This window comes from Aristolochia californica, unplaced genomic scaffold (assembly GCF_029961685.1).
Source record: "Aristolochia californica isolate CCGP_79_NKW_82.1479 unplaced genomic scaffold, dmAriCali1.0.hap1 SCAF_7, whole genome shotgun sequence".
NCBI lineage: Eukaryota > Viridiplantae > Streptophyta > Magnoliopsida > Piperales > Aristolochiaceae > Aristolochia > Aristolochia californica.
In genome coordinates, this window is record NW_027182268.1 from 3,887,841 (window position 1) to 3,900,411 (window position 12,571).

At 36.0% G+C, this 12,571-nt stretch overlaps 1 protein-coding gene across 4 annotated transcripts; it reads left to right on the top strand.

The window, feature by feature from the left end:
* Positions 1-4,010: 4,010 nt before the first annotated feature.
* LOC137936693 (phosphatidate phosphatase PAH2-like) lies at positions 4,011-12,346 on the top strand. Of its 4 annotated transcripts, XM_068781524.1 has the most exons (13): positions 4,011-4,102; positions 4,760-6,740; positions 6,822-7,196; positions 7,627-8,180; positions 8,274-8,347; positions 8,937-9,021; positions 9,095-9,208; positions 9,395-9,467; positions 9,858-9,901; positions 10,423-10,551; positions 10,644-10,742; positions 10,907-11,057; positions 11,974-12,346. In XM_068781524.1, exons 2-12 carry the CDS (start codon positions 4,976-4,978, stop codon positions 10,961-10,963), a joined length of 3,369 nt encoding a protein of 1,122 aa, XP_068637625.1. In that variant the 5' UTR covers positions 4,011-4,102; positions 4,760-4,975; the 3' UTR covers positions 10,964-11,057; positions 11,974-12,346. The 4 variants fall into 4 exon arrangements, with proteins under 4 accessions (XP_068637625.1, XP_068637621.1, XP_068637624.1 ...); XM_068781520.1 differs by having other exon boundaries at positions 4,760-7,196; XM_068781523.1 differs by having other exon boundaries at positions 4,760-7,196; positions 9,122-9,208.
* The last annotated feature ends 225 nt before the right edge of the window (positions 12,347-12,571 follow it).

Sequence of the window (12,571 nt, forward strand, 5' to 3'; positions counted from 1 at the left end):
ATAAAAAATTACGAAGAAATAAAAAATTAGAAGAAAATATAAAAGAAAAGAATAGAGCAACAACCCTATGTTCTCTTATATACTCACTAAAGAAAAGAGGTATAAAATGTCATACAAGCCCCTCTTCTTATGTAGATGGTCCTTATTTACACCTTAGAATAAAACAGAAATTTAACAATATACCTTTACATAAAGATTAGCTAACAGCCATCCTATGAGGGACATGTGACCATTGTAAGTAGCCGAAATACCCTTTTATAGATATTTCAACAATATCAAACACGTATGTGCTTCATGTATAACGTATTTGTCGCATGTGACTAATAAAAAATGCGACAACAACCGATATTGCATTTTAATGTGCCACCAACAACAAGTGAATGCAACTGATAACAACTCATTAAATTGTTTTAACTAAGTTGCTCTCACAAAACATAATCAATGAACATGTTATATTTTGTGGCTCTATGTGCGTGATGGTTACATATTATTGTCTTCGTCCCATGCCCTCGTTCTCCTCCCCAGCCGTCACATCCTTCTACTCTGTGGGACACACAGTTTCCCGCTCATAAGTCGCTGTCGTGGAGTTACGGAACGTGGTCGTGTCGAAGGAGATGGGCTGACTCGTGCTCGAAGATTTAGTCGGTGCGACAGTGACGAGAGGAATCATTTCACTGTCTCCAGTATCTTAATTAGCTAGTGGTGAGCGGCTCATTTTCTTTCTGTTTGCCGCACAACTTTTCTGTGAGAAGCATATGAGATGAAAAGTTCCAAGGGTGACTCACTTGGGGTCGGGTCGGTCGGGTCTAGGTATGGAATTTGGCCTACCTATGGGGTCCGTTTTACAAAATTAAATTGGAAACATTTACCAAAAATTCCAAATTTACATTTTCATGTTAATTAAGAATCTCCTCCTTTAATGGAATCCAATTAGCATTGCTTCGAAGATTACCATACTGCCTTTAAAAACCTCATTAACGTATCTAAAAAGATAATGATAAAAATTTTCTATCTAGAAAGTATTAATCGACATGATACAGGTCAATTATTTATTTTATATTTATATTATTTTGTTTTTGCAAGTACTTTGGTAATTTAATAAGTATATCTAATAAATTTCATTATATAAAGATTATTTATTGGAGATGAAAGTTTGGGTTGCTAGTTTCTATTATAGATATGTTATTATATATTTTAAAATATTACTTAAGATGTTTAATCATTTAGTGAATAGTATTTTCTATAATCTAAGAATGAAGTGGTAAAATTTCTGGAAAAATGAAAAACTTCATCGACTTGATGTTATTTGAATACAACGAGTCTCTGTCTATAATAGAGGAAACAAGTGTAATCCAATTATAATTAAACTATCTTTATCCCAATTACACCCAAAGTTAAACACTAAAAAAAAAGTACTACAATAATTAAACAAATGAACATAAATAGAAGACTAACATAATTAAAACACCTTTAATTAAGACTTTTTTGTGAAACCTCTTGTGAGACTCCTGTAAGACTCCACCATATTAATTTTGGCTCTGTGAGAGTCATGTAAGACTCTTCCATATATGTTCTTCAACACTCTCCCCCTCAAGCTGGAGTTTATAACTTCAACTTGTAATGAAAATTATTCTTGGTCTTTTATTTTGGTCTTCAATCTTCATTAGATAAAAAAATTTCATAGATATTAAATCTTCATCATTTGTTCTCCTCCTTTCTTGAATATTTTTGTCATATAAAAATTACCATAATATGTGGAACAAAATACATCTTTCTTGTACTTCTTCTTGTACTTTTTTCCCTCAAACTGGAGATAGTTTGGACAAAACACAATGTGGGAGAAGAAAATCACTCCTAGCCGTATAACAAAGCTCCATACACGAGTCAAAACATTATAGTCTGAAACACACTCAAAGAGCCTTACTAGATGAGCACCACCTCGCTCTTGACTGTTGGACATGAAGAGCTCCTTTGCATGTACAAGTGGTTGAAATCCTCCCTTCATGAAGGCAAGGTTGATTATAAATTATAATTGCCACATGACTGTTGCATCCATCTAGCCATTCATTCGTCTCTAAACTTAAAAAGTAAATGGGATGCCAGGTAGCTTCTCCCACTATTCCACCAACATTTTTTTTTTCAGATTCCTTTCCATCTACCACATCCAAAGCCTTGCATGGGAAGCGCAGTGCCCACCACAATTGGGAGGACTTACCACTAGAAGAGGCTACTTGGGAAGCTGTAAATGAGCTCCTCTCTCACTTTTCCCTTTTTAAACCTTGACTACAAGGTTCTCTTATAGGGTGGAGTAATGTTAATCTCCTACCCCATGTACATGTATATATATTTTGTACTTAATAGGACAATAATCGATCAATGAGTATAGATCGGGTGCTTGTAAAACTAATGATCAATCGATGGGTATAAAATGATCGATCATCCCAGAGGGTTGTCGACTATCTGCAAAACTAATGATCATTCAATCATTATATGCAATGGTGGATCAATCTCCCCAATAGTTCTTGTTGGATAGTAGTGTTTTCTTTCAAACTTAGTAATTAGGACAAATTCCTGGAAAAAATTATATGCAATGGTTTCAACAGTCTACCTATTTTTTCTTCCTTTAATATAAAATAACCACATTTAAACATCAATTTACCCCATAATGCCATTACATATTCACTCCTAGAATTTCTGCCCCTAATTACTCCTAGAAATTCACCAGAAATACCTGGGACAAAATTCGGTGGGAGCAGGACCAACCTGCTCTGATACCATGTTGAAACCATTGAGCTAAAAGGCTCAAACCTTTTAGGAAAGCAACCCCACGGATCTTATACAAGAACTGACCCGGTCGATACAAACACAAATTCCAACATAGACTAGTACGAAAAATAGTAGTAATTAATATGATAGAATCTTACGAAAATCTCATGGAAGGATGTCTTGCAGAAGTGTTAATAGTTAAATGGTGTTTCAATTATTTTAGTTTTCTAATTATATTCAGTTATTTAATTATGCTAAGATTTATCTTTAAATGTTAGACTTGCCACCCATCTTCATATTTTTTATAAGGGGAAATCCATGCCTCTCACTTCCTTTCCCTCTTAGATATCGCGAAAGTAAAGAGGAAGAGTAAAAGAAAGTGAGAAAAATTACCAAGAGTGCAAGAAAGAAAGAGTAATTACATAACTTTTCGAAGAGAGTGAAAGCAATAGATATTGATTTTACATAAGCTTATATCTTCAACAAGTTAGTTGTTCTTAGAGAAATTAAAGCTTTCATAGTAGCTTACACAAAAATGCAAAGAAATGTAAATACCAAAAATACTATATTATCCATTATTTGTGAATATTAGACACATGTAACAACTTCTGAACACATAATGATGATAATTAATTCATAAAAATAAATTTAGTATAATAAAATATTATCATTTTATGTCACGAATTATATATTAATTCATAATTCATGATCAAGATGTTAAAATCATGATTCTTAGTTTTTTGGGACGAAAATACCCCAGTTCCCAGTCTTTCTCCAATATTATATTAAACAATAAAGAGTAATTTTAAGTTATTCTATCGTAGAATTCTATGTTATGCACTATTATAATCCTATATTATCAAATAGCCAGTGGGCTAGAAATATGGGCATTTTTGTCACAAAGACTATGAATCGTGGATTTATCATTTTTTATCCATAAATCATGAATTTAATAATAATCAATATCTAATCCATAAATTTTCTTTTTTTTTTGGGAATTTACTAAATTTTTAGGCTTCTCATGGACTCTCGTATTAAGTACGTCTCACGGGATCAAACGTTGGCAGAACATTGTTTGAGCGCGTTTGATCCTACAAGTCGCACACCCAACAACAGAATAGTTCCTGAGGTGGGCCCAGTCTCTTGAGAGTTTCCCTTCCCGAGAAAGAGACGGAAAAGTAGCCTCCGATTCGAGCGAGGGAACGGAATTAACGTTGATCTCTTTGTCAAGCATTCGAGGACATTTCATTTCAAAATTTTCGGTTTGAGTTCAGTTGTTGGCGTGCTATTGTTATCTCTTCGAACATTCTTCGGATTTATGCGAATATGATTTCGGGTATGATTGGTTTCTTTTTCTTTATTGGCAGCTGACGTGGTTTGTGGGGCAACTTTGTGGCGTTTTTCCATTTATTTGATGAATTTGATGGATTTTCTGGGCATTTTTTGTGGTTTTATTTTATTTTAAGTTTTACGGAATATTCAGTTTTGTTGATTCTGGTTGGGTTCTGCGATCAGGGGCTCGTAAGTTTGTGCGGTTGAGGCGGCAATTGAAATCCATTTCGTAGTGGCATTAAGAATTCGTGATTGGTTTGAGTCGTTTCCCATTAAATCCTGTGAATTTTTGTTTTTTTAACAAAATACTTCTAATTGGGATGGCGTTTTTGTTTTCTTCATCTGGCTTCATTTTTTTTTTTTTGGGTGGTGATAGGAGTTCTAATTTGGTGATCAGGGAATTAGGCGATGCAAGACATAATCTTCTTCTATAATCAAGATAAAAAAAATCAAACCTCTGGTGGGGATTTATTCTGGAACACTTTTCGTTCGAGTACAAATCTGCATTGTATTGCGTGTTTTACTACGGTTGTGTTTATTTTACTTGCTGCATTGAATCCAATAGCAAGCTTCTGCTTGATTTATGTTTTTCACTTGTATTTTTCCTTTGTTATTTTCGTTGGGCTTGCCTCTTTATACTTTTTCATTTTCTCTGTAGAAGACTTTCATTCATCAATTTTTGGGAAGAGTGTCCTTTAGGGATGATGAATTAGATGTGTATCAATTACCCGCATAACTTTGTAGAAAGAATGCGAATTTTCTATGCTGAGTTCCTATCTGAAGGTCTGCATATGTTTCAGACATTTCAGTGAGTTCATGATTCATGGGGAGTTAGTAGATATCAATTTCAGGTCCCTGAGAGAAGCAAACTAAAAGAATGTATGCTGTGGAGAGGTTAAGTAGCTACATTTCCCGTGGTGTTTACACTGTTTCGGGTCCCTTTCACCCTTTTGGTGGGGCTGTGGACATTATAGTTGTTCAACAGCAAGATGGGAGCTTCAAATCAAGTCCGTGGTATGTAAGGTTTGGAAAATTCCAAGGAGTGTTGAAAACAAAAGAAAAAATTGTCAAGATTTGCATCAATGGTACTGAAGCTGATTTTCACATGTACTTGGATCATAAAGGAGAAGCATACTTTCTCACCAAGGTGGAAGGAGAAGATGGGGATTCCGTATTCTCTTCTGCTTCTTCTGGAGATGAAAATGATGAGAATAGAAAATTAATAAAGACCCAAAGCCTCAATACCAATGACGAACATGCTAGTGCAGTCTCTCATATTGATATTGGTACGGGGAATGTATTAACTAGGAACTCTATGAAGGAGGATAGCGGTCGCAGATACAGAGAGAAGGATGTAGAAAGAGTAAGTTCCCTAGAGCGTGCAGAGGTTGCAGCTGATCTCTTGGAGGTGAAATGGTCAACCAATCTTAAAAATGATCGACGGAAAGGGGATAAGAGAGAATCCAAACCATCTGAGGAGCCTGATAAGAGTCAAGTGAAGCTGGTTGGAAGCGTGGATGCGGATAAGAATCTTGTTGGGCAGGTTCAAGACCATAAGGATAGGAAAGTTGCTGATATGACCGAAGGCTTGGGTATTTCTGTGGTCCCAAGCCCAGTGGTAGATGATGATTTGGAACACAATATGCCTGGTTGTGAGGTAACAGGTGTGGATAGCATGAACTTAGAAAACAACGATGAGACAAAAAATGTGAATTCTTTGCCTTTAAGAATTGATGAACCTGTTTTAGATGTCTCCCTTTTGGAAGAATGTGATTTCTCAGTTACAGGTGAAACTGCTCTGGAGAATCAGGCACCAGAAAATAGTGCTGTGGAAGTTGACAATGAAAAAGTATCTGAAGAGGAGAATGAAGGAGGTTCTTCTTATATATATTTTGAAGCAACAGAAAGCTCTGACCAAGGAATTGTAGGTACTAATGAACTATCCAATAGGACTTGTTCACAAAGTCCTAACATGGTAGAAATCTGCCCCCATAAACTAGTTTCAGAATTTAATAAATTGCCTGAATCTGGAATACATTTTTGTGAAAAAAGTACTGATGTTTCAGACAACCTTAGATCTATTTCTGACCCTCTGGAAGCTGAGGTAGTGGAAGTTATCCAACAGACCACACTAATTGAGGGACATATGGCAAGTAAGGCATTGGAAACAGATCCAGTAGAGAATGTGGAGACTCAACCGGAATTCCAGTTGACAGGCTTTTCCTCTACTCAACTCTTCACTGATGATGGGGGGGTGGTCCGTGTGAAATCTTCAACTGTCACTGATAATAGTGAGGCTGATCGGGTACTGGATTCAATCAATGAACCTGAGTCGGATGCCATTTTTTTTCTTTCCACTCCTAGGAATACAATGGATCAAATCCAGAAAATGGAGAACATCAGGGATGACACTGGGATTCATGAGTTTCAGTTTTCAACTGAAGTTGTTGGTCCTTGTGAATCTTATGTCAGTACTCTCAATGAGGGAATTGTACACCCTGATTTGTTGTCATTAAAGAATTTAAATGAGGAGCCACTCCTTTTCAGCAAAATGGATAATGTTGTGAGTGGTAGTGTGCATAATGATGAGATTGATATTTACTTAGTAGATGACATTGATGAGGCGGAACATGACTCTAGTGGTAAAAACCAAGATTCTCCCTTTTCTTCAAGTCATCAGTCCTTTGAATCCCCATTATCTCATGCTTCAGCTACATTTCCAGGGGAGCTTAGTCAGGAGTCACATTCACATGATAACATACCAGAAGATGTGAGGACACAAGGCAGTCCAATAAATATTCCAAGAAAACGGGCCTCCTTGGGGGAAGCTGGAGATTTTGTAGCGTCTTTGCCTCACATTTGGGACTGGACCCATGATGTTGGAAGGGCTGATACCCGTCATCCTCTGAGTCGATCATTTGATTCTTCTGAAAAGTCTAAATGGAACATGCTTGGGAAGGATTTATCAGGATCTTTGAAATTGTCTGCATCAGAGAGCAACTTAGCTGGGGTCCAACGTATAACTGAAGGTGTTGTTGCAAATGGTGATCGCCGGAACCTGAAGGAAGAAAAACTGGTACCAATCAACGGTCTTGTTGGTAAGAGAATTACTCATTTGCTTCTTATAGGCTAACATCCTTGGAGCACATAAAGTCCATCTTTGTTCACATTACATTTATTTAATTCTGGATAAAAGATGAAAATCTAGTTTTCAATTGTCTGAGCTGTTCATGAGAGGGGCATCTTGTAGATGGATCATGGTATAATACCCCATTGTCTCCCTTGACTCATATTATTATCGTACTTCAAGTGGAGTTTGATGGGGGGATTTCCATTCATTGAAAATTTTACAAACTTACTATTCTTCTTAGTAATGTTACAAGCATGAACCATCAATGGGAAGCTACTGGATGAATGGTTTGGGTTTTGGGTTGTCCATTAGTCAGCTCCATCTGTCTGGGCACCATATGTAGTTGCCCTTTGTGTAGATATGTCTTCCTTACCCATTCTTGTTATTTAAATTTTCAGAAATTTCCCTTTGTAGACACTTACTATTTGAAGGGATGGGAGCTGAAGCTGCTTCTGAAGCATTTGATTCTGAGAAATTGGACTTGAGGAAGTGTACTTCTTTGGGCTCATCAATTGTGAAGAATGATCTGCTAGTGGTTAGAATTAATGGCTTTTATTTCCCGTGGGAATCAGCTGCCCCCATTATTTTAGGGATGGTTTCCTTTGGTCAGGGGCATATATTTGAACCAAATGGCGCCATAACTGTAGAAGAACTAGAAAAGCCTCACGAAGGAGAAACTCTGCCTTCTGGAGGGAGCTGGAGGCTATGGCCTTTTAACTTTGGAAAGTCAAAATCCAAGTCTTCAGATTCACCTCCCCCAAACTTCAAGAATGTGAATGTTGGGGAAAACCAATCAACCAGTAGTGTTAGTATCACATCTAAGACAAAATCAACAAAAAAGAAGGTTCTATCTCTTGTTCCCACATCAGATCAACTAGCTTCTTTGAATTTGAAGGAAGGACGTAATGTTGTAACCTTCACTTTTTCTACTGCAATGCTTGGGAGGCAACAGGTTATCAGTTGTTTCGCTTATTTATTTCTTGATCGAGTGGATTTCTAGAAAGTTCGGTAACATGAATTTTTAATATGATGTATTTTTTATCAGGTAGATGCGAGAATTTATTTGTGGAAGTGGAACACTCGAATTGTTGTGTCTGATGTTGATGGAACAATAACCAAGTAAGACATTGTTTCTTTGAACCCTAGTGCTTATTCTTTTCAATAAGCAAAATTGCCAGTTCTATACTTGATGAGGTGATAGTTGGTGTAATGAAATTGCCAGTTCTATACTTGATGAGGAGATAGTTGGTATAATGAAATTTCCAGTTCTATACTTGATGAGGAGAAAGTTATCATCGTGATATTCAGTTAAGCCTCAGGTAGTTGAAGGTTTAATGTGTCAGAAGTCTTTGAAGTAATAGTGTTTTCATTTCTCTGAGTCTCAAAGTTTTCCTATCATGGTAAAGGATAAAATCCACCATCCCTTTATGTAACTTATTCTTTTTAGATTCTAAATGAATGGCAGTTGTGGTCTGTAAAATTATTTTCCTCAACAAGTCTCCCTACAACCCACCCCCAAAAAAAGAAAAGTCTTGAAGGAACCGAACACTTTTGTGGGAATAGACGGATTTCATAGAGCTAGGAGAGAAATAGTGCCAAAATTCTAGGATTGGACATGAGAGAAGAAGTTCTGCATGTGCACTAGCCAGCTACTATGGTGTGTAATGTACACAACATAACTTTTTGATTTTACTCGTGTATGTCACAGGTCAGATGTTCTTGGCCAGTTTATGCCATTGGTTGGGAAAGATTGGTCACAGACAGGTGTTGCACATCTGTTTTCAGCAATTAAGGTTCATGTCTCATCTCTTTTCATGTTTTAGTAAATGTAAACTTTTATTGTTTATAATTTAGAACTTGTTGTAGCATGTCCTGCTTGGTCTATCATTGCAGGAAAATGGGTATCAGCTTCTATTCCTTAGTGCACGTGCAATTGCTCAGGCGTATCTCACAAGGCAGTTTCTGTTCAATCTTAAACAGGTCTTTTATGGAGTCATTGTAGTTTTATATTTAACAAAACTTGTGGTTGCCTTTCTTAGATAAAATGTTTTGCAGCCAATAACATAGTTAAAGAGAAAAGAGTTCATTTGGGATAGCTTCGCTTAATTTGTTGATGCTTAATTCTCTAGTTCCTGAAGAAAACTAATGCTCTATTTGGTTTTGTAGGATGGTAAGTTGTTGCCAGATGGACCGGTAGTCATATCTCCTGATGGACTTTTTCCTTCACTGTATAGAGAAGGTGATAATTGGCTTATTCAAATCTTTCAATCTTATACAGCCACATGTAATGGTTGTTGATAAAATTTTGGGTTCAAATTACACCAAATCTTCAAATTGATGTCCAAAAAGAAAAAAGAAAAAATATGCCTCGAAAAGAAAAAGCAATATGTTACAAGTGATACAGTTCATTTCTTTTTCTCGACTTCTTAACTGTATAACTTCAACCATAGAAATATGATACATTGCTATTTGAATCTTGATTATTGCCCATTGCCAATTAAAGTAATCTGTCTGTCTGATCTTATATGTGTACAAGTGGTAGTTGCCAATTAAAATAACCTGTCTGTGTCTGACATGTGTACAAAGGGTTCAACTTGGAATAAGAAAAGTACATGTGTTTCTTTTGCAGTAATTAGGAGAGCTCCTCATGAATTCAAGATTGCATGCCTTGAGGTGAGTGCCTGGACTTACTGTTATTTAAAAATGTCTGCCATGAGCTTCTGAGAATTGGGTACTGTTCTTTTCATTCTCACTAACTGTTCCTTGAACAATGCTCACCATTAGATGAATGTGATTAGAAGGTGGATAAGGTCACCGAGATTTTGCTTACATGGCATATGATGTAGTTGCTCACCTGAATTTGCCAATTGAAGGTGTTTCTCATAGATGAAACACTTGTTAGCTCTTTCAATTGATGCATCTTCCTTTGCATGTTAAACATGCAAAACCTTTTATTATGACCAACATTTAGATGTTAAAAGTTGATAAGAGTAGAACCTGAATTGATATGGGCCTCTGGTTCAAGGGTCACATAGGGGTGAGGCGGTGGGCTGTTTATGTTTTAGTATGAGGTCTTGGGTTCAGGTCTCACCAGGGTAAAAGGGTTTCAACATTCTAGTATGAGGTCTTCGTGTTCTGGCATGTTGGATGCAGTTTACATTTCTCCTCTGATGCATTCTATTCTCTTATCCCAGGATATCAGGGCACTCTTTCCATCTGACTGCAACCCATTTTATGCTGGTTTTGGTAACAGAGATACTGATGAGATTAGCTATCTTAAGGTTGGAATTCCTAAAGGCAAAATCTTTATCATTAATCCTAAGGTATTGTTTGCACATTCAACTGGCAATTCTTTCTTACCAAAATGCCTGGTAGAAACGGCTAGAATCCACTCACTTCTCCACCCCAATTTCAGGGTGAAGTTGCTGTAAACAGATGGGTGGACACAAAGTCATATACTTCTCTTCATTCCCTTGTACATGGCATGTTTCCAGTAACACATTCCAGTGAACAGGTTGATTATCTTTTTTGTTTTTTTTTAGAATAATGAGTTATTTTGTTGTTTTTTGTTTTCCGTGTTCTTTTTGTGAACATTTTTACCTTTGCAGGTTCTCTTGTTAGTTAATAGTATCGTTCTGAATATTGACAAGTGCATTGGTTTTTCATTGGGGCTATTAGGAGGACTTCAATTCGTGGAATTACTGGAAAATGCCACTTCCTGACGTCAATTTTTGAAGCAAAAGTGGTTGTCTTGCAATGATGTGGTGATTAGGAAACTTGGAGCTGGACTTGGAAGAATGTAGCTTGCTGTCTTATTAGATCATTTCAGGTATCATTTGCATGTATATAACCCTCTGTTAAAATACCATTGGATGTGAAAGAAGCTCACGATATCTAGGTTCGAATTAGAGCTGTTGTGAGAAACACTTGTCGCCAATAAGGCTGTTAAACTGTTTGCTCAATTTGTGACATGTAGCAAAGAGGTTTAGAACAGATGCATACAGACAAGGTTTTTGAACTACCTCAAGAGTAATAGCTTAATGATTATCACAACTAAAATTAGCAGCATTGCCATTTTATTTGCTGTCACTCTTGGCTGTTGATGAAGGAAGACCGGTAATTCTTTCTGGAAAGTAGATGCTACTTCCATCAAATTTTTTAGTATCTTTAAATGCGCTGCTGAATTGGAATTACAGCTGTATTTGATTTCATTTGTATGCATCCACTGTTTTGATTTCTTTTTGAACAGGGTGCTATTCTTATCTTCCGATATTTGAATTTTTTTAAATTTGGTTTTGTTAAATGCATTCACCATCTTGGCCATCCCAAGAATAGTTTGCCCTTGCATATAATATATACTTTTATATAATGATTATCTGTCTTCTTTATGAAGTAGCTAACAAGTGTATTTTCTTGTTGCCTAAATTGTTGCCATTACACATAAGGTACTTCTCAATATTGAAATACCACTAAATAGCCCTTATTAGCATTTCAGTGAAGCATAGCCTTGTTAGCATTCCAGTAAAGTACAAATTATCCTCTTGGTTCTTTTATCCACTAAGATTCAGTTAGACACTTTTAAATTTCACAGAAACTATAAGAAAGATTTAAAGTGAAAAATCATTCTTTTTGTCCATAAAAAAATATCATAGCTGGAAAAGTTTCACACTCCCATGCATTTCAGTTTATGATATTGTTCTTGCTGTTGGGTTGTCAAATTCATTTTTCTGTGGAATTGCATGCAGGGAAGGTGGTGAAATATAAATTATTTGCTTCATCTCCTTGGCTATGGTTTACTCATAAGATATCAAGGGTTAGTGATTATCTGCACAGGAGAAGGAGTCAGGCATTTGATCATTGGGTAACCTTCAAAATCATTTTCCACAAATTTGTATAGTGTATGTCATAAGAGCTGTTGACAGCTTAGTTAATGGCGTAATGGATTCCACATTGGTAGGTATACTGAAAGAAGCAGCATCTTTTGAAAATTTGTATCAATTTTTTAATGGATTTATATGTTTATATTCGGTTACAGTTCTTGAGGCCTCCAGCCTGTATCCGCAGCAACTTCATCAAATTTGTTGTAGTGAAAGTGGAGTATTTATTTTCTTTGATTTATATTTATTTTATGCTCAAATAATATATTAGTCAATTTTAATACAAATTTCCAGTTTCTTTCTCAATGTATACTTATCGAGGCCATTTGTGGATAAATATTTATAATTTTAAATATAAAATAATATTATTTTAATTTATTTTCTAAGGACTCCACTTCAGTGTAAACACTGAATTCTTTCCTTCAAAAGCCATTATAGACTTTGTATTTCTTATTAGTGTCATGTG